The sequence below is a fragment of the Ambystoma mexicanum genome, chromosome 1p (assembly GCF_040938575.1).
Source record: "Ambystoma mexicanum isolate Mex_15411 chromosome 1p, UKY_AmexF1_1, whole genome shotgun sequence".
Lineage (NCBI taxonomy): Eukaryota > Metazoa > Chordata > Amphibia > Caudata > Ambystomatidae > Ambystoma > Ambystoma mexicanum.
Window position 1 is genome coordinate 346152131 of NC_090921.1, and position 27921 is coordinate 346180051.

The 27921-nt window shown below is 47.1% G+C and overlaps 1 protein-coding gene across 6 annotated transcripts in view; it reads left to right on the plus strand.

The window, feature by feature from the left end:
• The window catches only part of LOC138570011 (survival motor neuron protein-like), a 354362-nt gene that overhangs the window by 286315 nt on the left and 40126 nt on the right, over window positions 1-27921 (plus strand). For all 6 annotated transcript variants that reach the window (XM_069648543.1, XM_069648568.1, XM_069648549.1 and 3 more), the window contains one exon: window positions 11707-11797. In XM_069648543.1, the coding sequence (XP_069504644.1) occupies window positions 11707-11772 (66 nt within the window). In that variant the 3' untranslated portion in view covers window positions 11773-11797. The remainder of the gene's footprint in view (window positions 1-11706; window positions 11798-27921) is intronic.

Here is a 27921-nt window from a genome sequence, read left to right on the forward strand (position 1 = left end):
TAGTATTTTGAAGAGTTTACACTCTTGTATGGGAAGGCAGTGTGTTTTCCGTCTCGCCAGTGAGATGCGAGTCTTTTTAGGTATGTTTAACGCTACTCTCAGGGTGTTGTTTTAGATCACCTGTAGTTTTTTTATATTGTCATTTTTAGTACCGGCATAGAGGGCATTACAGTAGTCCAGTCTGGACAAGATTAGGGCTCTGGCTAGAGTAATGCAGCTGTCTGTTGGCAGGAAGGGTGTCATGATGCCTACCCCCGGAGCACCAGGCCAGGCCCAGCACCCCCGGGAGCAGGCATCATGCCCCCGGGTAAAAGCCCAGCGGCCCCTTATAGGGGCTCTTTGGACTCTGTCCTGGCGCCATAGGCGCCAGGCTCATAAAGGAAGGTGTTTTGTGCACTTACCTGATGCAGACCATGCTGCAAGATTCAGGCCTCCCTGAGACCTGAAAGGGACTATTTTTTCATTGGGACTATTTTGCTACTCGGGCGTGGCCAGGGAAGGATACTTACCTGGAACTACTTTGGGGGCTATTTAAGCCACGCCCAGATAGTAGCTCACGCTTCGCGTTGTTCTGCATCCAAGCAGCTGAGCGCTCACTGTGTCTGCTCCTGCATCTGGTCTCCAGCCACGCCCGCCTCGATCCCGGAACACCTGTAAGGAAAGAAGAGAAGAGAAAGGTGAAAACCAAGAATTTTATCAAACTTCTTACCTGCATCCTTCACGCCAGCGTTCCTGTTCCTGAGAAAAGACTTTCATTTAAAAGCACCGCGTTGCTCGCTGCAGCGCCGCGCTTCACTCACCTGTCCTCGGGAGTTCTTCTGGCTCCACCCGCGACTGTCTGCACCGGTCGCCACATCTCTGCGCCTAGGGGAGAGAAGAAGAGACAAAAGGTGAGCAGAAGGAACATATGAGGAAAGCCTAATTTTCCGCCATAACACTTACCGGTCTTCTGTTGGTGGACCATTCCTCATTTCGGGTCGGTGCCGCTTCGTTGGCAGGTACCGCACCCCGGCCCCTATGGGGAAAGGACAAAAGACATTACTGGAGGAATATAAAGACATTAAGAGGGATCGCCTCCATCGCTAACTCATCCGAGTTTACCATCGGCAATTCAATCCCTCAACGCATCGCCTTCATGCTGCACCTGAAATAAAGGACAGATCACAGGTTAGGAAGGCAAAAGAAAAGGAGGCTCAACACTTGAACTTTTGTAATCTTCATACTTACGGCGTTCCACTCGGAAAAGTCAAGTGGATTTTGCCAGCGCCATTATGAAAACCAGTGACGTAACTGGACTAACACGCGCCCCTGCACCAGAAGCAGGATGGAGAGTTCATCCTTTCAAACCATAAGGTGAGCTTCAACCGGGGATTTCGGAGGAAGTTAGAGAAGAACGAAGGGGGGAGCAAGCACACTATTCTGCAGACTGTTAATCCCCTTTCTCATCTGCAGAAGGATATTCCTACGGGCCAGACAAGCAAGATTTGAGGGTCCTATTCAGTCGGTGTTCCGAGTTCTGCGCATCACGCTCGAAGAGGCCACAGCAACCCAGACTAGACCAGCGCCTCCGTGGGAGTCAGGTGAGCGTTACAGAACGCGAAGCCTTCCTACAAATTCCCACCCAGGCGCTATGGAAACTTCTGAGACTGATCAGTTGGCCCAACTACTGGGGGAATTACGGGCCGAAGTACACGCCGCTCGTCAAGAGACTAATGCTCTCAGGAGGGAAGTGATTGTATCAAAGGAAAGAACTGATGACCTGGCTAGACAGTTTTTGCAAGGTCAAGCTGGACACACTCCTCTACCCGGTTCCGGGGGGAACCCCGCTCCTGTGGTTCCCAGTAACCCTGTGCAGATTAATCTACCTGGAAACATGCCGCTGGCCCCACCCGAACGCTTTGCTGGGGACCCCAAACGATTCGCCGTATTCATGAATCGGTGTCGTTTGCACTTCCTATGCAGACCTGGGGCCTTCCCTAATGACCAGACCAAGGTAGCCTTTGTGTTGTCATATCTCAGCGGCTGTGCTGCCAATTGGTCAGTTCCACTGGTTACTCAAGATGACCCGATTCTCCGTGATTTTCAAGGATTTCAAGCAAGCATGGAAAGGTTATTTGCTCGACACTCTCAGGGGCAGGCTCTGGATGACGAACTCCTATCCCTGCGACAGGGCAATCAGGACCTCCTATCCTACATTGCAACTTTTAATAGACTAATTGTGGAAACTGGGTGGCCAGAGGATAAAAGAATCACGTTATTTTATCGAGGTCTGCGCGGAGAACTTAAAGATGTCCTGGCCCAAGTTGTAAATCCGCCCCAAGAATGCACAGAATATATAGACTTAGTCGTCCAATTGGATCACAGACTTCAAAACAGAAAAGCAGATCGGTCCAAGTTTGAGACCAGGGTGTTGGTCAAGACCCACGCTAACCCCAAGGGTCTGATATCTCGGAGCCTATGCAAATCGGAGGGGTAAAAGGACCTTTAACTCAAAAAGAACGTGAAAGAAGACGGCAGATGCAATTATGTCTTTATTGTGGGTCCTCTGGACACTTTCTACGAGATTGCCCGGCAAAACGGCCCAAGAAGGTGGTAGGAGCCGCTGATAAAAAGCATGAAGACTCTGTTTCGGGAAACGACCACGCCCGACAAGCGTAGGGGTCCGCTTGCCGAGCTTGAAAACTAACACTCAGACCTCGCATTTCATTGTGCCAATGGTCCTCGTAGATCCGGAACAGCCTAAGCGGTTGCATGCAATAAAGGCATACATCGATAGTGGGGCTATAGGAAATTATGTGGATCGTGAATTGGTCTCTAGGATTAACCTCCCTCTGCGTCCTAAAACCAGCAAAGATGTCATCACCACAGTCGATGGAACCGAAATTGCCTCTAGACCGGTAACACATTCCACTGCTGAGGTGACACTTATAGGTCCGGACGGCCATCGGGAGGCAGTTGTGTTTGATGTAATTAAGGCTCCACAGTTTCAGGTTATTCTCGGAATCCCTTGGTTAGAGACACATAATCCTCGAATTGATTGGCGAGCGAAGAGAATAACCTTCCCGGATTGTGCACAAACCTGCTACTCAGAAAATCTGAATATTAGTCTAGCATCTGTAACCTCTGTCTCCATGCAACTACCTCCGGAATACCAAGACTTTCAGGACGTCTTCCAAAAGGAACAGGCCAACACGTTACCTCCCCACAGATCGTACGATTGCCAAATCGATCTGGTGCCCGGTGCACAACCCCCTTGTAGCAGGATTTATGCCCTTACTGAACCTGAGAATCTGCATTTGAGACAATATTTAGATCAATACCTAGCCAATGGTTTCATTCGCCCGTCAAAGTCTCCGGCATCCTCGGCTTTGTTCTTCGTGCCCAAAAAAGAAGGCGACCTTAGAACTTGTATCGACTACCGCGCATTGAACCAGATAACTGTTAAAAACCGTTACCCTCTGCCTCTGATCCCTGAACTCCTTGACCAGGTGAAGGACGCTTGCGTATACACCAAGTTAGATCTCCGGGGGGCTTATCATCTGGTGCGAGTAAAAGAAGGCGACGAATGGAAAACGGCCTTCCGTACAAAATATGGATTATTCGAATACCAGGTGATGCCTTTCGGGTTGTGCAACGCGCCTGCTGCCTTCCAATTCTTCATGAACGATGTCCTTCGGGAACTCATCGATGTTTGTGTTGTCGTATATATCGATGACATTCTTGTGTACTCCTCTTCGGAATCTGATCACAGAAGGCATGTCAGGGCCGTCCTTGAGAAATTGCGCCAGCACAAACTGTTTGCAAAGCTGGAAAAGTGCGTTTTCCATACCACCGAGGTTGAGTTTCTTGGATTCATCCTGACACCTAACGGGGTCCGCATGGACTCACGGAAAGTGGATGCCATCCTCAAATGGCCATCGCCCAGTTCGGTGAAAGGTGTCCAAAGCATGCTTGGTTTTGCTAATTTTTATCGCAGATTTATCCTGGAATTTTCACGTGTGGTACAACCCATCACTGCACTCTTGCGACAAAATAAACGCTTCGAATGGACCGAGAAAGCCGAACAGGCCTTTCAGGAATTGAAAGCTAAATTCACGTCTGCACCTATTTTGAAGCACCCGTGTCCCGGTCTCCCATATATAGTCGAAACTGACGCGTCCAGCTTAGCCTTGGGAGCTGTCCTGTCTCAGAGAGACCCTGAAACCAACCAACTGCACCCCGTAGCATTTTGGTCCAGAAGGTTCTCGCCACCTGAGGTAAATTATGCAATCACCGACAAGGAATTATTAGCCATTAAGTCCGCCTTTAAGGCTTGGCGGCATTATCTTCTTGGCGCCAGGCATACCATCACCGTGATCACTGATCACCGAAACTTACAATATTTAAAAAGTGCCAAGGCTCAATCGTCACGTCAGCTCCGATGGGCTTTGTTCTTTGCTGAGTTCGATTTTGTAATCACTTAACGCCCCGGCTGTAAGAATGGCAAAGCGGACGCGCTATCTCGAATAGGAATGGGAGAAATAGACACAAACTGAGAACCTGTGCCGATAATTCCCACACAAAGAATTTTGGGGATAACCTCTTTACAAACCCTTGAAGACATTCAAGCACGGGTAAAACAACTCCTGTACTCTACAGCCTTGCAGGATTGGATCCAAAGGGGGTCTTACTTTTCGGTCAACGATGGCCTACCTTACTTCCAAGGACGCTTATTTCTGCCAGAAAAGGAGTTGCATGAACTGGTTATTTCCCGTCATCATGATACCCTGATGGAAGGACATCCTGGCATTGCCAAAACTGAGGAAAAAATTAAACGACAATTCTGGTGGCCTTCCTGGCGAAAGGATATTAAATCTTTCGTGATGTCCTGTGGAGTTTGCGCCCAAAACAAAGGCCAAAAGACAAAACCTGCCAGTCTTCTTCAGCCTTTAGGCATTCCACCAGCACCTTGGCACACCTTGTCACTAGATTTTATCACGGACCTGCCCCCTTGTAATGGATACAATACTATTCTGGTTGTGGTGGATTTATTTTCCAAGATGGCCCATTTTATTCCGTTGAAAGGATTACCTTCAGCTTCTGTCCTAGCCAAGGAATTCCTCAAAAATATCATCCGTTTGCATGGATTCCCGTCCATACTAGTCTCTGACCGGGGAAGCCAGTTTATTTCTAATTTTTGGAGAAAGTGTTGTCAACTGGCACAAATCGACGTAAGACTCTCAACCAGCCACCACCCACAGACCGATGGTCAGACGGAGAGAACGAACCAGACCCTTGAACAATACCTACGATGTATGTTGCACCAATCGGAAGGTAATTGGAAGGATATTTTATGGGTGGCCGAATATGCATACAATAACTCGGTACACTCTGGAACTGGACAAAGCCCCTTTTATACCCTATATGGACATCACCCTCGTACTTCAGACCTGGACTCACCTCTGAGCCTTGAAATGCCCGCAGTGAACCATTTGCATTCCACGATAACTCAAGCCTTCAAGGATGCAACTGCACATTTGCAACAAGCGAAAGGGAAATACAAAAAGAATGTGGATCTGCATCGGAGTGAGGCGCCTCCATATCAAATAGGGGATCAAGTATGGTTGGCTACCAAACACTTATTGCTTAAGGGACCCTGAACTTTTAATCCAAGGTATTTGGGCCCTTACTCGATCAAAGCTATAATTAACCCAGTGGCAGTCAAGCTCGATCTATCAGCTAACATGCGGATTCACCCCGTTTTTCATGTGTCACTTTTGAAACCAGTGCAACCAGGAACCAGATTAATAAAGCCACCAGAACCAATCCAGATAGATGGGGAGCCTGAATTCGAGGTGAAGAACATTTTGGATTCTAAGATCTCAAAATCAAAACTTTTCTATCTAATTGATTGGAAAGGGTACGGGCCTCAGGAAAGGTCTTGGGAACCCAGCGACCACGTACATGCACCTCGGCTGGTAGAAAGGTTCCATCGGAATTTCCCAAACAAACCGAAACCTCCAGAGTGAACGACCTTGGGAACGACCTTGGGGGGAAGTGCTGTCATGATACCTACCCCCGGAGCACCAGGCCAGGCCCAGCACCCCCGGGAGCAGGCATCATTCCCCCGGGTAAAAGCCCAGCGGCCCCTTATAGGGGCTCTTTGGACTCTGTCCTGGCGCCGTTGGCGCCAGGCTCATGTTGGACATCAGTCCTGGCGCCATAGGCGCCAGGCTCATAAAGGAAGGTGTTTTGTGCACTTACCTGATGCAGACCATGCTGCAAGATTCAGGCCTCCCTGAGACCTGAAAGGGACTATTTTTTCATTGGGACTATTTTGCCACTCGGGCGTGGCCACGGAAGGATACTTACCTGGAACTACTTTGGGGGCTATTTAAGCCACGCCCAGACAGTAGCTCACGCTTCGCGTTGTTCTGCATCCAAGCAGCTGAACGCTCACCGTGTCTGCTCCTGCATCTGGTCTCCAGCCACGCCCGCCTCGATCCTGGAACACCTGTAAGGAGAGAAGAGAAGAGAAAGGTGAAAACCAAGAATTTTATCAAATTTCTTACCTGCATCCTTCACGCCAGCGTTCCTGTTCCTGAGAAAAGACTTTAATTTAAAAGCACCGCGCTTCACTCACCTGTCCTCGGGAGTTCTTCTGGCTCCACCGCGACTGTCTGCACCGGTCGCCACATCTCTGCGCGTAGGGGAGAGAAGAAGAGACAAAAGGTGAGCAGAAGGAACATATGAGGAAAGCCTAATTTTCCGCCATAACACTTACCGGTCTTCTGTTGGTGGACCATTCCTCATTTCGGGTCGGCGCCGCTTTGTTGGCAGGTACCGCACCCCGGCCCCTATGGGGAAAGGACAAAAGACATTACTGGAGGAATATAAAGACATAAGAGGGATCGCCTCCATCGCTAACTCATCTGAGTTTACCATCGGCAATTCAATCCCTCAACGCATCGCCTTCATGCTGCACCTGAAATAAAGGGCAGATCACAGGTTAGGAAGGCAACAGAAAAGGAGGCTCAACACTTCAACTTTTGTAATCTTCATACTTACGGCGTTCCGCTCGGAAAAGTCAAGTGGATTTTGTCAGCGCCATTCTGAAAACCAGTGAAGTAACTGGACTAACACGCGCCCCTGTACCAGAAGCAGGATGGAGAGTTCATCCTTTCAAACCATAAGGTGAGATTCAACCAGGGATTTCGGAGGAAGTTGGAGAAGAACGAAGGGGGGTGGGGGGAGCAAGCACACTATTCTGCAGACTGTTAATCTCCTTTCTCATCTGCAGAAGGATATTCCTACGGGCCAGACAAGATTTGAGGGTCCTGTTCAGTCGGTGTTCCGAGTACTGCGCATCACGCTCGAAGAGCCACAGCAACCCAGACTAGACCAGCGCCTCCGTGGGAGTCAGGTGAGCGTTACAAAGGGTCGGCAGGCATTAATGAGCTTTGAAGTAAATGCTGCGGCCGAAGCAGTGACATTGACTTGCTTCGTTAAGGAGAGGGTTGAGTCTAGGAAAAGAACCAAGGTTTTTACTTCCTTAGACACCTTGATGATGATGCCATCGATGTTAAAGGATTTGAAGGAGTCACCTAGTATATTCAGTCGGTATTGTGATCCAATAAGGGGAAGTTCTGTCTTTTCATCATTTAGGCATAATCCATGTTGGGCCACCCAAGTCTGGATGGTTTGATAGATTATGTTGATTGATTCAGAGTCTGTTTCGTGAGAGCCGGAGATGGGAATGAGGATTTGGGCGTCATCTGCATAGTTGGTGTGTAGGTGACACTCAGATCGTCAAAAGTCGAACAGAGGTTTTGTGAATATATTAGATTGTTGGTGAGCCTTTGGGTACACCGCATAAAACCGGGGTGAGCGAGGCTGCGGAGATGGGAGAAAAACTCTCATTGTCTTTAATTGTACGTCAACTTTATATAGGGATATAAAGTTATATTAAAGTGCCCTTTCAAACATTGGTATTTTCTGAAATGGAATATCGTATTTGAACATCTTCTATTAAAATAAATGATAGTCAGCTTTGAGTCTATGCTATTATTCAAATTGCGTAGATTTGTTTGTCATTAGAAAGCTGTTTTTCTCCTTTGCAGACGTTGACTCCTGATGAAGGCCTAAATCTAAAACACATTGAGCTATTTTTCATTGCTTCTTTGTTATTACATTAACAAGGAACAACAGTTGTGAATTGGGCTGTGAGAGACCAGTACTTGAGTGCAAAAGACTCGTTTTTTGATGTGTGATTGCAGTGAATAATCATATTATTATGCAACCTTTTGTTGCCTTTATTTTGTAAGTTTTAATTTTTTTATAAATGTTAAGCCTTTTTCCGTGTTTTCTTATTACATTCATTAATACTATTTAAAATCAATGATTATCAGGAGCCTCTTGTTTGGTGCACTCAATGAGACGGCTGGTCAATTCACTGTAATTTCCCTGTTCTTCACAGTGGCATCCTTAAAGATATATTCATAATCAATAAAAGATTGTTTCAACATACTCATTTTGTTTGTTGAGATAATAGAGCCTGTCATCTTAGCAATGGTATGGCCCAGCACATTGGTTAATGGAGAGATTGTCGCACCCTTCCATTCTGACCGGCCCAGGTGTTTCTCACTACTAGGCAGGGAGGGCCACATTCAGAACAGGATTACCCTAGGTATTGGTGCATTGATACATAGCAGTAGGATGTGGATTTCCAGGCTAATGGACAAAGCGTGTAAAGCTTTACCCCTCTTGTATTTGATGGAGACTAGTGGGACAGGTCCAGGAGGAAAAGACTGTGGCAGGATCGAAGAATAGACTTGAACAAGACACAGACGCTGTCTCATCTAGTGCGGGTGGGATACTGGGCGCAGATCCTTTTGTCTCCTTGACTGGTGTTCAGGAGGTTGACACACGCATATAAATACTGCTTCCTGTACCACATACTGAACTCAACGGATTGGTGCTGAGTCCATTACTTGCAAGGCTCACTTGACCTCCAACTGATTCTCCTGCAGGCTTGGCATCATTTCAGAGCCCTACTTCATTTGAGGAATCCGATTACCCAATGTGCCCATTCATGTGTACTGTATACTGCATATTAGATTTCCTCAAATCTAGCAATGAAGTTTTCCCTGTTCAGCTCGATCAAAAACATCAGGGACTAAAACCGGTTGTCTTTTTGAGTGGCTCTGGTCATCAGATTTTTTTTTTTTTATAAACGTTAATGTCGAAAGATGGTATATTGAAAAGAGCAGGTGGAGAGCCTCACGAATGACCACTGAAATTTACGGATGAGGGTTCACTGGGGTAACTATTTTACAAATAGCCCATCTTAAATTATGAGGGACTGAGTAGAAAGAAAGACATTTGTGAGACATTCTTGATGCCTGTCAAAGAGAATTCAATCGAAGATGCAGCGCGCATTAGTGTTGACGGGCACCCTGCTCCCTAACCTCTACACAATAATAGTTGGAACACCCAGAATAAGAGCAGAAGGAATCAACATGGTTTAACTGGGAGTGTTCTCGCCTAAAGACAAGGGGAGGCAGTAATTCACTTCAGAAATCCCCATGGTTCCCGCTGGTCCAGAAGCATTTTCAAGTTGTTGTTTGTAATCTTGTAAAATGCAGGCCAGGGCAGTCACTTCTCCATTGAGGGCATGGAGCATTGGAACGAACCTTGTGCACCTGTACCACCCTGATATCAATCGTAAAAGATTTCTAAATCCTGTAGTACCCACACTTTCTTAAAAGCCCTGTAAAAGTGCATTTGGTAAAGCAGATCATTTAGCTATAATTCAAACCTTAGGACAGGCTGAATACTAGGCAGTATAAGTAAGCATTGCAGGACAGGTGTGAGGTTGAAGCCCTAAATCATCTGAATGCCTTATCAGTTTACCCCAACAAGAGATGAGTTCTGCACAAGTGGGAACCATGAAATTGGTGCATCTTGGAGATAGAGGGCAATAGACAACTCCAAATTCCAAACATCAGCCAAAATGGACGGCAAGATACGGTTAATGCAAAACCAGAATTCCAAAGGTTGGAATTTCAGTCTCAGTGGAAACATACATTCCAAATCGATCTCTCCACATATAGGGAGTACAAAAAGACATTCCACAAAATAAACCAGAGCTGGCTAAAATATGAAAATGGCAAACCTACACTTTTTAATAATCCAGCTGCTTCATCTACAGTAGTTTAAAAGCTGGTAGGACGGTGGGTGGTGCCATTGTTCTTTTATCATAATTGTAAATGCATTTGCATCTGGGCACTGCCTTTGAATAGCAACACGTGTGAAGATGGTAATTGTGGAATACAGATACAGCGGCATTTTGTTCCTTAGCTCTTTATTGGGAGGCCAAGAGGAACGTGCAAGGGGGCTGACTTGCATGTTCTAAGTCCTAAGTGAGAGGGATCTTTCTGCCATTTTGGTGTTGGGTGTGTCTGAACTGGATGGAGGTCACAGATTGAATGGGCAGTTATGTATATGGGAGCTCATGCCCCATGGGAGATTCCTTTCTGTCGGATTGGTGAGAGATATTGGCTTACGCCCTGAACCACTCCCCCTTCTCCATAAGTTAATACAGGCATTTTGAATAAGAACATGTAAGCTACTGATACTAACACCCAACTGGCTCCACATATTTATGTATTCTGACTTGGTGCACCTATATGTAGTACCACAGACCTCGGTCTTTATCTTGGAAGCTCGTTGCTTGATGTTTTACAAGTGGATAGGAATCTGTCAACTAGACTATAATGTAAAAGGCACCGGCTGAGGTTTTGGCATTGGTCGCTCAACCATGAATGTGGCCCAGTGACTTGCTTCTTGGACCATGATCCTTTGTTCACTTCCTTCTTAGCAAAGAAAGGATTACAAAATGCATTCTGCAAGTCCTTGTCAAAGAACATATAAAGAGAAGTATTTCCTCTGCCGCATTGCTTTGTCAAACTAAATGTTGTTGTCTCAGTTGAACTTTTTCCCGGTGAAAATACGTCATTCGCTGGTATACTCACACTGCCAGCAAGCCCTACAACCCCATAGCTACTTCTGATGTTGAGGTTCACATCTTTAATATAATGATTATGGTTGCAATATCATTGGCCGGGAGCATAAGTGCGCTCTAGCCTCTCTTGGCTGGGGAGGCCTGCATTGCCCTTCGCAAGAAGATGGTTTGTCCCATCCTTGCTCTCTGTTGAAAAGAATTTCGGATGTTACACAACTTCTGGTGCTATTTTTGGTTATACATTGATGAAGAACATTTTCAGCTAAATGCTGTAGAGTTTCTGCCGCCTCCCTAAAATATTTTCTGGGTACCTTTATAATCTATTCAAGTAGTCTAGAGAAAGGGGGTCAGGATGTCCCATTAAGCACAAGTTTCTTATAATTGTGATTTTACTGGTAGTCCATTAAACCCTTTCTACAGAAGACCAACACACCAAAGCCTCACGCATACATTCTTTGTTGAGGCATTTTAAGAGCAAGGTTTTGCATGCCAGTGCATGCATGAGAGAGAGAAGTGAAAGACGTGTAGAGCCCAGGTTGATTTTCGTTTCCTTCATATGGCTTGCAACAAATTCTACTTGGGGATATAGCAATCCCAGGAGTCTCCTATGATGAGGGGGAAAAATAAATCGGAGCAACAGCTCTGAAGTGAGTACTTACTTTTGTGTTCAACAAATTTAAAGGCTGTTCTCTTTTTCTCTTAAGGGGCTGAAGCAGGGACGGGCCGAAGCGCTAAGGTCCACTCAGAAGAAAGGGCAGAGGCGGAAATGAGAAAACTGTGTGTCAAACTATGAGGGTAGGTACATTATCTTTCTCTGTGAGGTTGGCTTACAGCTAACCATTGCAATCACATTTGGTGTTTTTTAGTCATGCTATGTCCTGGGGCCTGACCACGTACTGTCCCCACAACAGGATCCAATATGTCCTCCTTATAACCAGTCTACTGCCGCCATATAGCCACTGTGGTGTTTTTCAACCAGGGTCAACAAGATGGTGCTGGTTACCTCTCTAAGCTAAAGGATGATGGGGCCGGAGTCGATATGGAGAGGATCCTCCTTTTCACCATCCCTGGACCACCATCCAAAGGCAGGGGACAGTTACAGAAAGAATCCCTATAGGCTCCCTTTTCCATTGCGAGAGTTTAGAGTTCTGTCTATCCAGACCCAAACTGCCCAAGAAGGAAAAAAACACTTGTCAGTTTCATACATAATGGTGTTTTAATTTATTACTGATACTGCTGTAAACCATCTTGCAGTAGAGAGGAAATAATTTGAAACCATCATAGTTACTCTTCCTGCATTGAATACAGTTTTTCAAATGTGTGGCTTTCTGAACTTTGATTTAACCACGGGTTATGCAAAGTTGCATATTCGCTGTCTCTCGGGAGAGTGTTGCCTCACTGTGGATGCAATGTTGCGAATAAGACGCAGAACGAGTACTCTAATATATCAAATTAGATAGTTAGTATACAAATGCACTATTTATTAAGCCTACTAACACTCTATGCAATGAAAATAACAGTAAAGTAATAATACCTGACTGCTATTACACACATGTATACATTTTCCATGGGTGTTCTCACTAAAGGACAACGCTTTACTTTTAAAATCGTTGGAAAGGGTTGATTGAAGGATATTTATTGAGCGTGGCATTCGCCCGAAGGCATCTTGGCACTGCTGGTAGATCAGAGAGCAATGGAACCAAGACACAATTAGAAAAGTGTTCACGGCTTTATGGAAGACTAGGTGGTCAGTGATTCAGTTATGAAAGTAGAAAGCTGTGTGTAGTAGAGCAAGTAGAAACATGGAAGTACTGAAAATCCAATTAAGTATTACAAAAGCAATGGAAGCACTATTACGCTGCCTTTAAAAAAAAAAAAAAAAAAGTAAGGCCCCTAACACTAAAGTCCTTCCCTGCTAAATTGAGTAGCCCTTGAGTCCCAAGAAGAAACCTTTGCTGGGAGTCGAGAATCTTTTAGTTGAAGAAAAACAAAGAGTGCCAACGGCAACAGGTGAATAAGATGTTTCAGAGATGAGAGAACAAAGGTTACTTCCAAAGATTAGGGGTCCTCTCCCAATCTCACAATTCTAGGTGAAACCCGGGTTGGGGAGGAGTTGGTGGGAGAATGTAAACTGCTATCCAGTCTCCTCCCTTTACTCCAATGCCACTAGAAATCACCCCATTGCGTTCCAAGATTCTCTAGGTACACTTCTAACGTTGGTTCTGTTGCAGTGGTTTGAGGGGGTCGCGGGTGCAGTGGTAGGTTACAGTGATTGGATTGTGTCTGGCAAAAAATGGTGGTTCTGAATTTCAACAAGACAGTTCCTGTTACAGTTGGACAGCTCGGGCACCCTGAAATGCAGACCACCATGAGTTCCACGAAATCACAAGACCCCCAGGACACAATGGAAGTGGGCAGCAGCGAAGAATATCACGCTAAGGCGGCTTACCTGGTGAAGACAAAGAAACCGCTTCTAGAAGGCCCCTCTTTAAGATGGGGAGTAGCCGCTGCAGGAGGACTGTTCGTAGACCACAAGCTGGAGTCCTGCAAAGTACCAGGCCGAAAATCAGAAGAGTGACTGATACACAGCAGATGTCCTGGCGAGCTGGAAGCCCACAGGATGGTTTTGGGACTGTTGCATGCTAATCCTGCGCTCTGGAGCCTTCGCAAGGCTTGAGAGTGGGAGGTCCCACCAGCTGAAGGGTCAAAGTACTGATGAGGGTCTTGAAGAGATCAATCCAAAGAGGAAGGGCTCCACTGGGACTTGGCTGGGGAGAATGCTTGAAGTCATCAATGGTCGTTCTCGGGTCTTCAGCCAGTTGCAGCTCCTCATAGTAGTCTTGGCTCCAGCAATGATCTGATGAATGGCTGCAGGAGTCTTCCTTTTATCCTAAATGTGAGCCAGGGTTGCCGCCAGCCCTACAATGGAAACAATTTGCACTATTGAAACTGGCAAGGGCTGTCCGATCATGGACACTGCCTCTTGCTCTCCATCTGCCTAGCAACAGGCATAACCTTGTCCATAATGCGAGTTGGGTCCAGACAGTCCCAGACCCACATCCGGCCAGATGCTCACACTACTGCTTTGACCAGGAAAGTCAAGCCTTTGCATGGGAAAGGGCTTCAATGTAATGCATTTCCTGACTTGAGAGGGCATGAAGAAGGCCCAAGGACAAGATGGCTAAAGCTGAGATCCAGAAAGTTTGCAAGGGCTATTCTGAGTAGATGATAAAGGCATTATGCAGTAAAATGCAAATGTGCAAACATGAAAAGCTTGTCGATATATATCCGCTGCCGCCAGCCAGTCTTGGACACATTGTGAACATAAAGCATTTTTTACTAAAAGGAATACAAAGTACCCCTCAACCACTTCACTGTAAGGGGATGTATGCAGCTTAAAAACCTTGAATCTGGAAAAAAGGGTGACCGGGTACCCCTGCCTTGGTATTCTTATGACTGACCAGTGCCTGCAAAACAGATGAGGTGTGGAAGAAAAGAAAAGTAAAGCAAAACGGCTTTACCTAGCTCCATGTTTCAGGACCGCAATCAAACAATAGCAAGAAAGTTGGGACGTTCCATTGATGCCAATGCAGGGAAAGCTGCAAAAAGAAAATATTTTCTAACTTGAAGGACAGAGTTTGGAGGTGATTGCCTGGCCCAAAGGGTGGACTGAAGATACTGTAGCAGAAGTCTAGGAGGAGGCGTGAGATCAGGCAAATCAAAAAGTGAGTGGATGGAGGCAGAAGGGGTTGGGTGAGGCCATGCTAGGAGGGTCTTGTCCTGGATAGAGACCCGGGAGGTGGGGAATGACATCTAGGGTCTAGCGACAAGGAGGAGGAGTTTGAGTACCAGCTTGAGGCTTCTGGTGGTTTTGTGGAAGATGGTACTAAAACCAAAGGTGAGGTTGGTGAATAATATAAGGTGGAGGATGGTGACAAGTTAAAGGAAGTTGGAGAGGTCGAACAGTAGTGTGGGGATTGAGCCACAGCTGGGTTCAGCGCACAGCCAATTTGAAATGTGTGGGAGATTGGGGCAAGTAGGATCAAGGATTATATTTGCTGGGTGACTGCATGCCACAGCCTGCAGAATGAGGGCAAGCACAGTGAGGTGGACAAAGGTGAAGAACAGTGTTTGGGCCGATGTTTGGGTGTAAAGCTGAGGTAGTTGGGGGCCGGGGAGGGAGGTCATCCCAAAAAGTGGTTCAGACGAAATCATTCAGAAAGAAATGTACAAGCATAGAGTGCCACAGTGTGGGCCCCTCATGCTGAGGAAAACAAAAGACCGAGGGACTTGGTTGAATACACCAGTGTCCTCTATGTATGCCATAGCTATACATTTTGTTTACTTAAAAGATTAACCAGCAGGATAGCACAGCTATTCAAGATGGAGACCTATGGGGAGGACTCAGACCACCCTGGTGCTGCTCATGGCTACTCAAGATATAGGCGTGATTTTATCTGGTGCAGTTTTTTCCTCCCAATGGAAGAAAGCCTTAATGTAAGGTTTCATGGTCCACCCTGTCAAGAAGCAGACCAATTTTGAAGGATGATCAAGAGCATCTGAACCTATCTGCATGGTTTGGCACATCATCCTACAGCCTGAGCACAGTTCTCCCTGTCTTGGGGTGGAATCATAATTACATGTAATCTGTTTCAAATAGTACATCTGTTTGAGTAAATTGACATCCTGTGCGAAATTCTCTCACTTTTTTGCTGGACTCTTGGATGTTTTTTACTGATTCTCCTCAGTGTGAAACTTTTTCCACACCCGCCCATTCTTGTACTCTGATCATAGGAACCCTTTTTACCTCTTTTTAGTATTTCTTTGTGGAGTTATGGTTTCCTCCAATATTAACGTTATCTACAATTTACTAACACAGCACTCAGAACCTTCTGTGCAGTGTTGCTGGAGACTCTCAGAGCTTCCCTGTGATTGTTTTTACTTTACTTGATAAACTCTTGAAGTTGCCAATGTAGGGGGATACCTTCTATCCTACCTGTGTTTTATTTGGCGAGATCACACCCACCTTATGTGGAGTGCTGAGGGGATCCAATGTATCCCTTGTCTCGACTCTCCAGTAACTTTTTGTTTACTGTGACAGGTCTGTCTGGCGAGATCACACCCACCTTATGTGGCGTGCTGAGGGGATCCAATGTATCCCTTGTCTCGACTCTCCAGTAACTTTTTGTTTACTGTGACAGGTCTGTCTGGCGAGATCACACCCACCTTATGTGGCGTGCTGAGTGGATCCAATGTATCCCTTGTCTCGACTCTCCAGTAACTTTTTGTTTACTGTGACAGGTCTGTCTGGCGAGATCACATCCACCTTTTGTGGAGTGCTGAGGGGATCCAATGTATCCCTTGTCTCGACTCTCCAGTAACTTTTTGTTTACTGTGACAGGTCTGTCTGGCGAGATCACACCCACCTTATGTGGAGTGCTGAAGGGATCCAATGTATCCCCTGTCTCGACTCTCCAGTAACTTTTTGTTTACTGTGACGGGTCTGTCTGCTTAGCCTGGTGGCAGAGTGCCTTTTGCACAACTTTTTGTGAACTTTCATTGTAGGCTGTCCTTGCAGCTGCGGTAGGGAACAACAAGGAACGCCATTTGCCCAAAATGGTGGCTGTTCTTTTATGAGTCCTAAACTAGATGGCCTGTCCTTTCTTAAGTCTTCTTCTACCCTGCTAGGTCAACGAGGGTCCTCTTGTCCCTTTGTCTTTGCCGGGCTTCCTTTGCTGCAAGGACCCTTTGAGTGACTGGCAGGACAGGAAGTGAGGGAGGTCAATCGAAACTCCCCTGTCTTCTGTCCTGCATTGTGCTTGAGAGAAACCAGTTCAGACTGGAAGGCTGGCTGTCCCCATTATTCAGCCATCCCCAAATTTGAATGGTGCATGCTATATGATAGGTGGGCTCAGCCAGGTTTCCAATGTAAATCCAGAGGTCATGGAGCCGAAACCCAGAGTCGACCACTAGAAGAAAAGAATCCGAAGACTGAAGGACGACTCAGAAACTGCCAGCGCCTGCTGAGTAACCGCTGCTGTCCCGACCTCAACTTCTAAGTGACGAGGAAGATCCGAAGGTGATGACTTCCTCCATTGGACTGGTGGGTCTAACCAGTTGCAAGATGAACTGCATTTTGCGCCATCCCTTGAGCTGCGACCTCCACGGCATGCAGTTTGCCAATACCCTGTGACCTTGGCTGCATCACTGTGCATAATCTCCTGATGCACGGTTTCGCCTGAATCTTTGTGTTCTAGGCATACAGTGACCTGTTCCAGCTACCACAACTCCCTTTACCCGAGAAACTGAGAAGCCACTTGCTGCCACAACCGTCCTTCAACCGAGCCTGTAAAAAGGTGCCAACAAGCCAGAACCGAGAAGATCCATTGCTGGGTGTCCGTCTGCACGAGAGCTGTTGCGAGATCCACTGAAGTCCCTTTCTTCTGTCGCCAAGACTGAGCTACCAGTGACTGGGTCTGCTGTCGCCTCATTACTGGAACCATCTTGCAGCAAACGCTTCTTCAATTAAAGGTACTGTCCTACCCCTGGTACAAATTACTTGTGGGTCATTTGCTTGATCCTGTGATCCTGGGGGCTGCAGATAGCTTTATCTCACACCCCTCCAGGTCCCCCATAGATTTACATTGGGGTGGACCACCCATTGTACTCTAACCCAGCCTTAGGACACTGGTCCATAGGACACTGGTCCATGGGGCAATCCTACAAGGGAACACCCCGATTCCCTTGCCTTTGTAAAACTAACTTTACTTACCTGCAATACTGGAAGAGACTCCTGCTGTACTCTGCCACACTGAACCTTGTACCCTGCTTTCTTGCCTTTCCTGCTCCATCCCTGGCCTCTGAGGGCCCAGTGACCCAGCTGAACACTGAGAGACTCACATAAAATGGGTTCGGACTCATTAGGCTAGGCTGGGCAAAGGTTATTAAAGGTTATAAAGGTTTGGAACAGGTTGCACATATGTTTCAGATAGTTTTACTATGTGATTTGTTGCTACCAGTGCTATTCTAAAGTTACTACAACTGTGGTTTATTATCTGAGAATACCCCAAAGTGATCTTATATTCTCTTACTGTTTTAATGTACTTACCTGACTTGTGAATTATCACCTCTGCCTACACATGTCTGTTTTCTTATATAACTACTAAGTTTATTAGTGTTTTCTTTTATAAAGTGTATGCTCTGAGTTCTTTGCACTTCACTACAGCCCACCTCCCTCCTTGGAATAAACTTAGCAGCTTGCCATTCTGCAAAACCTTTTTGTGGTTCAGGCCTAAACTAAGAAGTGTAACCCTGCTCACCTAAGGTGAGATTTTCCATGTTCTGTCACAGACAGCAGCTTGTGTAAAAAAATAAAAAAAAGTCCCACACTCCCACACAGGCATTCTCACACACGCACGCGCACTCGCATTCACACTCACGCATTCACTCATTCACACTCACACACGCATTCACACTCACACACGCATTCACACTCTCACACACACGCATTCACTCTCACACACACGCATTCACACTCATTCACACTCTCACACACGCATTCACACTCATTCACACTCTCACACACGCATTCACACTCATTCACACTCTCACACACACGCATTCACACTCTCACACACACGCATTCACACTCATTCACTCTCACACACACGCATTCACACTCATTCACACACACGCATTCACACTCACACACTCACACATACACGCATTCACACACATTCACACATACACGCATTCACACTCAAACACTCACGCATTCACACGCATTCACACTCACACACATTCACACTCATTCACACACACGCATTCACACTCATTCACACTCTCACACACGCATTCACACACACGCATTCACTCATTCACACTCTCACACACACGCATTCACACTCTCACACACACGCATTCACACTCTCACACACACGCATTCACACTCATTCACACTCTCACACACGTTCACACTCTCACACACGCATTCACACTCATTCACACTCTCACACACACGCATTCACACTCACACACACACGCATTCACACACACACACACGCATTCACACACATTCACACTCATTCACACTCACACACATTCACACTCATTCACACACACACGCATTCACACTCACACACACACACGCATTCACACTCTCACACACACTCGCACACAGGCATTCACACTCTCACACACACATTCACACTCTCACACACACACTCACATTCTCACACACACTCGCACACAGGCATTTGCACTCGCACACAGGCATTCTCACTCACACACAGGCATTCTCACTCGCACACAGGCATTCTCACTCGCATTCTCACTCGCACACAGGCATTCTCACTCGCACACAGGCATTCTCACTCGCACACAGGCATTCTCACTCGCACACAGGCATTCTCACTCGCACACAGGCATTCTCACTCGCACACAGGCATTCTCACTCGCACACAGGCATTCTCACTCGCACACAGGCATTCTCACTCGCACACAGGCATTCTCACTCGCACACAGGCATTCGCACACTCACACACAGGCATTCTCACTCGCACACAGGCATTCGCACACTCACACACAGGCATTCGCACACTCACACACAGGCATTTTCACTCATACTCTCATACAGGCATTCTCACACACGCACACAGGCATTCTCACACACACGCACACAGGCATTCTCACACACACGCACACAGGCATTCTCACACACACGCACACAGGCATTCTCACACACACGCACACAGGCATTCTCACTCACACACACACAGGCATTCACACACTCACATACAGGAATTCACACTCACACACAGGCATTCACACACACAGGCATTCACACTCTCACACACAGGCATTCACACACACACGCATTCACACACACACACGCAGGCATTCACACTCACACTCGCAGGCATTCACACTCACACTCGCACACAGGCATTCACACTCACACTCGCACACAGGCCTTCACACTCACACACAGGCCTTCACACTCACACACAGGCCTTCACACTCACACACAGGCCTTCACACTCACACACGCACACAGGCCTTCACACTCACACACAGGCCTTCACACTCACACACAGGCATTCACACTCACACATTCACGCACAGGCATTCACACTCACGCACAGGCATTCACACTCACGCACAGGCATTCACACTCACGCACAGGCATTCACACTCACGCACAGGCATTCACACTCACACACAGGCCTTCACACTCACACTCGCACACAGGCCTTCACACTCACACACAGGCCTTCACACTCACACACAGGCCTTCACACTCACACACAGGCATTCACACTCACACACAGGCATTCACACTCACACACAGGCATTCACACTCACATTCACACACAGGCATTCACACACAGGCATTCACACTCACACACAGGCATTCTCACTCACACTCTCACACTGGCATTCTCACTCACACTCTCACACTGGCATTCTCACTCACACTCTCACACTGGCATTCTCTCTCACACTGGCATTCTCACTCACACTCACACTGGCATTCTCACACACTCACACTGGCATTCTCACTCACACTCACACTGGCATTCTCACTCACACTCTCACACTGGCATTCTCACTCACACTCTCACACTGGCATTCTCACTCACACTGGCATTCTCACTCTTATTCCCCTTGGATCCTCTGCACAGGTGGCCAAGGAAAGGCCATCACTCTTGGATCCTGACCCTGGGGGTGGAGAAGCGAGGGAGGATCACCTGGATGGAGGGTCCTTGAGGATTGGGAGTGGAGTGCCCTCCGGCGTGACATGGTATCCCCCTTTCCCTATTGACGACCAGCCTAACCCTTCCCAGAACTTTATCGGCTGTTAAGCCAATTCCCCTCTTTTGCCCATATGGGTCACTTGATCGTACTGAGACAAGGAAGAGGAGACTGAGAGTAATGAACACCACACACTTGTATCACTTTAGTACTGTGACGAAGAGGATGCCTATAGAGAGTTACAAGGGTCATGCATGTCCCTTTAATTGTGGCAAGGCGAGTCTCATTGAAGATCTACACCAGCAGCCTGTTAGGGGGCTGCATGTGCATAAAAAGAGACCATTGCAGCAGAGAGAAGAACAGCTAGGAGTCCTCTGCGGGAGAAATCAGCAGGAGGCCCTGCTACGGAGGTGGTAACCGTGTTGGGAGCACACGAGGAGCCGGGATGCCGTCAACATTTTCAGGAGGCTTTACGCAGCCCATAGCTAGTGGGCCATGTGAGTGTTTGCAGACTGGGGCCTCAGTGAGCCGTGATCAAGCACCAAGAAGGAGGGACTCTGTCCCCATTTAGAAAGCACAGCTCTGGGAGCCGGCATGCAGAGGAAGACACGCGGCAGGCAGCGGAGTGCGAGAGATGGAGATGCCACAAGCCGATGAGTGGCAAAGGGCGTATGAATGCCAGGACACTTCTTCAATGTTATTGAATGCTGAACTAAATGGAACTTTAGAAATTACAAAAAAGAATGTCTATTGAATACCATATTAAGTGGAACTTTGATAATTACACGAAACAAGGCTCCTTAAATGACGACTAAATAGAACTTTGAAAATTGGTGGCCGTGGCGAACCGCCATGTGAAGGGGACCTACCTTGCCGGAGCTCCTGATGATCCGACAAGATAAGCAGAAAGCTTCAGGCTTTTGAAAACATAAATTAAAAAAGACATTGCAGAAGCTCAAGAGAACAACCCTAAGTGCTCTCGGATCCTTAATGTGACGAGTAAAAGAGGATTTCGAGCTACATGAGACTGGGAAGCTGTGGCAAGATGGCGGCAGGCTCCAAACACTAGAAGCCCTGGCAGAGTAGAGACAGTTGCCGGAGTGGATTGCTGCGCGCAGAAAGGATACGTGGACCCTGCAATTATGTGGGTGGAACGAGCAAGCGAGTTGGAGAGGAACGCCTGCATGGAAGAGCAGACAGCGGCTTACTGGATCCGTAAGGCATTGCGGTGCGCGAAGGTGAAAGAAGACCGGTCCCGCCAGGGAGCACAGAGGCAGAGCCCGGAAGCTGCAACCAGTCCCTCCGTCACGCTGAGGACATATGAGACAGCAACGGGTGCGGTAAGGAGCGCGAGAAGGGAGAGCGGATCAGCAGCACACCGGGGGCCTTGAGGAACCCAACCAGGTTGTGCAGCTGTGGAATACACTTGGGCTGGGTGGTGAAGCAAAACAAGCCCACTCCACCCCCCACATAAGAGAATACATCATTGTGGAGCTCAAGTACAGACCCTGCAAACGCGTCAAGTAGGGAAGGCTGGGATAGACACAGGTCCATTGAAGCTAGATAAAAGGCAGGGAGCCCACACAGAGCGACAATCAGGAAGAAAGCGCACAGCTACCAGCCCCAACAAGACAAGAAGCCCAGGTAGTGACCCACAGCTCCGGGTGCAAAAAAAAAAAAGGCTGAAGTAGCAGAAGGTGGCCTCCACCCACGACAGACAGCATAACAAGAGGGAAGCACACTGGGAAGAGCGCCTAGATCCAAGTCCGCAACCAAGAAGATAGCACACACTCCGAACTAATTAAAGGACCTAAGCATTTAAGAACATAGGGCGGCGAAGCATAACAAAACCAAAAGCAAACAGACCATAATGGAAGCATTCGCTAAAGGGCAAGATAGCCCTAGCAAGCAATTGGCCACTGAGCAGGTTGAAGGCATGACGGACACGAATGACAAAGGCAATCATCAAATACTGGCTGCCATATTAGCACTTCAAACAACCCTATAAGCCAAGATCGATGAAGTGAGGATAGATGTGGGACTGTTAAGGCAAGATGTGAAGTCGCTGGCGGAACACACGGGTCTGTTGGAAGCGCAAGCTAAGGATAATGCCAAAGAAGTGGCGCAAACAATGGCGGATGTCGGAATATTACAACAGAGGGTAAAATTGCTCGAAGATAGAGTAGATGACGCTGATGGCTGCGCTCGCAGGAGTAACAGTAGGATCCTGGGTCTTCCTGAAGGCATGGAAGGGTCCGACCCCACCAACTACGTAGAGAATCTGCTGCTGCAGGAACTAGGACCGGGGAAGCTTACACAGGGATTCACGGTGGAGCAAGCACACCGATCCCTAGTCAGGAAACCACCTCCCAAGCCCATTATCGCCAAAATATTAAATTGCAAGGATAGGGAAAAGGTGCTAGTGTTCTCAAGGTCTGGAGGCGCACAATACAAAGGGCCTCAGCTAAACTTGCAATGTACCCAGATGATACTTTTCAAGTACAGAAAGAGAGCCCAGTTTATTTCCATAAAGGAGAGATTGAGGAAAGCCGGATTGAAGTACATGCTAATCTACCCGGCCAGGCTGAAGATACTGCACAACGGTCAGGCACTGTTATTCGACAACCCTACAGAAGCGCAGGACTGGATGAACTGTGCGAGAATACCAACATCGGAGAAGGAACAAGAACAGAAAAGGCTAGAGTTAGGATGCAGCCTGCGGACAAAGAGGGTAGAACCGCCTGATGACCATATAGGTGGAACATGTACTGGATTAAGCGTACCAGCAACTTGAGGCGGCACAATGAGGTTGAGGGACTTAGTCTAGAACATAAATGATGCCGCCACACTCGAATAGTGAACTGGAGCAGACTGCACAGGATACAAACTCTACTCAGTAGAGGAACCACTTTATAGACAGTCTCTTCTACTACCCCATTTAGTTTAGAGGGGTATGCTAAGTAACCCACCCTTTGGGCACCGAACGACCTAGTCAGTAGACTGGTAGGGGAGGGAGGGGAAGCCGGAAAGCCTGAGCATGCGTGGCGCAGCTGGGCAGTCAATGTTGGGGAAGGTTTTGTTGGGAAGGGGAAGGGAGGGGGGAGTTGTTTAAGGGCAAGGGAAGAGAGCCGGCAAGGGTTCTCCATAGTCCTGACACACATAGCGCTCCAAGTAGCAGAACATATCTGAAGAGGGAGGAACAATTACAGAGAACAATGAAGCTAGCACAAGGTGGCTGGAAGTATTAAAGTCATGACCTGGAATGCCTGTGGGCTATATAATTATGTGAAGAGGCACAGAATAATAACATACCTGCGTAGACCTAAGATAAAGATAAGAGTCGCCCTGTTGCAAGAGACACACCTGAACCAAACTAGGCTAGACAATTTTGCTAAAAAAATGGGGCGGCCTGGTAGTGGGATCCACGTACTCCGCCTATGCTATGGGGTTCCTCATTTGGGTGGCCCCGACTGTCCTACTTACAATACGGCACACTAAGACCGATGACGAAGGAAGGATGCCAATAATCCAGGGAACACTGGAAAATAGGGAAATATGCATAGTGAACACGTACGCGCCTAACCACGATGCCATAACATTTTTCAGGTCCCTGTATGCAAGGGCAGGGCCGTATGGAGACAGGGTCATGTTATTGGTTGGCGATTTCAGTTGCACATTAAATCCCAAATAGATAGATCAGATGACAAGCACAGAAGACCGGCTCTGCCGGCAAAGGTCTTGAACACACTCAGACAATCCTTCAAGCTAGTGGACATATGGAGGGCAATTCACCCAGAAGGTAGAGATTACTTACACCACTCCAGCCCCACAAAGTGTACACAAGATTAGATTACATCTTTATTGGGGAGGAGCATATGCAGGAATTCGAGGAGGCTGAATATAAAGCAGGGGTATTGTCGGACCATGCCCCACTAGAACTGAAGTGGGTAATAACTGCGCCGAGACCGCCAATACCAACTTGGCGACTTTGGAGTGAAGCCCTGCTAGACTCGTCATTTAAAGTATATGTGAGAGAACATGCTGAGGAATTCTTTGAGATTAACGAGGGAAGCGTCCAGTTGGTCGGTACAATATGGGAGTCATTTAAGGTGGTGAGCAGGGGAGAGATGATCACCAAAACGGGAGGTGTGCGCAGGGCCATTACCTCTGCATTAAACAGATTAGAACAGGAACCAGCAGATGTGGAGAAGAATAGCATGGGGCAGGTCCACCTAGATACTGAGATAAAACCTAGACAGGAGTGCCTGACACAGTGGGACAGGCTAAGTAAATGTAGCTATGCGAAGCAAGTAGAGCGAACGCATAAACAGGCGGACAAACCAGGTAGATTGCTGGCTTGGTTATATAAGAGCAATGGCAGGAAACACTTGTGTACGAGCGCGATAAAAATAGAATCATATCATATAATACATTCCGTCCAGCAGTCGGACGGTAACATGGGCACCACTCAGGTGGAGGTAAACAAAGTGTTTTATGAATATTATAGGGAACTGTACGAAGACACCCGAATAGTACGAAACGAGGAACTAAAAGAAGCATTAGTCCTTTTAACCTTGCCCCGATTAGAGAGAGAAAAAATGCACACATATTGGATGAGCCTGTCATGCTAGAAGAGGTAAAAGCTATAATAAGAGCGCTTCCCTCACGCAAAGCGCTAGGTATGGGTGGGTTGATGGGCGAGTATTATAAGGAATACACAGATACCCTAGCTCCGATCTTAACGAGAGTATATAACGAGGCATTTTAAACCGAAATATTTCCAGAATGCATGAGGGAAGCAGTGATGATCACACTACCCAAGCCAAACAAAAAAACAGTTGATTGCGGCTCCTATAGACCCCTGTCCCTATTAAATCAAGACGGCAAAATCCTTACTGCACTACTAGCAAACAGACTCAGGAGGGCAATAAACTTGCTAATACACCCGGGCAAAACAGGATACGGCCCAGGTAGGAACATCTCCTGGAACCTGAGGAGGTTGCACCATGTCATAAGTAGCACAGAAGGTAGGGAAGGGCACAGTGCAGTCGCCTCACTAGATGCAACCAAGGCGTTCGATTCAGTCCATTGAGATTGGCTATACACGACAATGGCTAAATTAGGCTACAGTAAGCCCGTTGATAGGGTCCAGATGGGGAACATATTCTCGGATAGGTGGGAGTTACAAAAAGGCACTAGACAAGGCTGCCAATTATCCCTGATGCTATATATCATGGCAATGGAACCGATAGCTGCATTCCTGAGACAAGAATACCCGTAAGCTGGAATCGGTATAAATGGGGTATCTACCACATAGTGTAATTGTATGCAGATTACACATTATTGTATATACAGAACCAGGTGGAAAACCTACACCATGTATTAGAGGTATTGGGTAACTTTGGGAGGCTGTCATGAATCACAATTAACAAGACCAAATTCTATATGTTCTCACCAGCTGCACTAGCGGGTTGTAACAGTAGCGAACTGCCGACACTACCAATCCCATGGAAAAAAACAGCTTTAGGTACTTGGGGCTGGACATTTATCATAACCCACAACAAGAACACACACACAACACTACAAAAGGGATGGAAGGGTTGGTCAAATCAATGACATTCTGGGGGAAGCTACTAGTGTCTGTGATGGGAAGGGCAGCGTTATTAAAAATGGTAGCTCTGCATTGCTTTGGGAATGTTCCATTTAATGTCCCGAAACAGTTCTTTACAAGACTAGAGCGGGAATGCAGAAGCTTTCTATGGCAAAGCGGAAGGCACAGAGTAGCGCTCAGTACGCTGCAGGGACCATATGAGAGGGGGGGGGGGTTGAGAATTCCAAACCTCGAACTGTATTACCTTGCATGCCAGATGCAGTATGTGGTAGGCTGGCTGGCAGACGACTCCACACCCAACACAGCGTTATTTCAACCAGCAAAACATTTACACCTGTAAGACCTGATATGGGTGGCCCCACCGGAACCACAGGTATAGCCACAGCTGGTAAAACTAGGAATGGCAATTTGGCATATGACTTGTAAAAAAACTTGATATTAAAGACCCAATATCACCACAGAGGCCCCCAACAGCAGTAATGTCCGATATTAGAGGGCTGAGGTCCAGTGTAAGGCTACATTGGGAGACATGCAGGATTATCACTCTTGGGGAGAAGGCAAATTATTAATATTTCAAGGACTGCAAGAACTAACCGGGATACGGGCAGGACAATACCTACTACACCGTACTATAGTGAACACTATTAAGGCTAGATGGCCGTAAATAGGAGAGGAAACAATAATACATTGTTCAGAGGGAGGACAAACCATAACCAGCCTGTATGACATGGTAATGGAACACCACTCCAGAGGGGAATTGAGAACCAAGGCGAGATGGCAAGCAGAACTAGGTAAGACCTTTACAGACAAAGAATGGGAGAAGGTGTCCAACTACCATAAAAAGGTCTCCAGAAATGCAAGATTGCAATTAATACAGCTGTACGTGATACAGAGAGCGTACTTCACGCCGGCAGTGATAGCTAGTTTTAAAGGTTCATGTAGCCAGAGTTGTCCTAAATGTAAGACCATAAATGCGGGAATGGTGTACATGTTTTGGGAATGTAACATCATTCAGAAGTTTTGGGGCAACATTGCAAATAGGGTCTCCATCGGTAGCATAGACCTGGACGTCAGATCCCCGGAGGCATGGTTATTGGGCAAGAAAGGTAAAGCTGTAGGGTATCTCAGACTTAATATATGAGTTGGCTAAATGAGCATAGCCATGAATTGGAAATCCGGAACAGGGCTTCAATTGGAGAAGTGGTGGAGGGACTTGCAAACAGGGACAATAGCAGAGACGAAAGTGTGGAAACAGGCAATAAACGAACAAAAAACAAGACCCAGGAGAAGATATGTTACAGTGGATTGAACTAACAACGTCTCTATTCAACCCAAGCGGATGCCGGATGGAAATTTAGGGCGCAATGAGGGAGAGAGTCTATCAGGAGGGACGCAGGATAAGAGCATACATCAGACACAGATACTTAAAGAAGGCTAGTTGGGCAGGTTAGAAATGGGGCCGACAGGTTAAGCAGAAGTTGTGGAATTATGACTGAAATGTATAACAATGTTTCTGATGCTTCTTAATCTGCTTAGAATCACATGCTGTGCATAC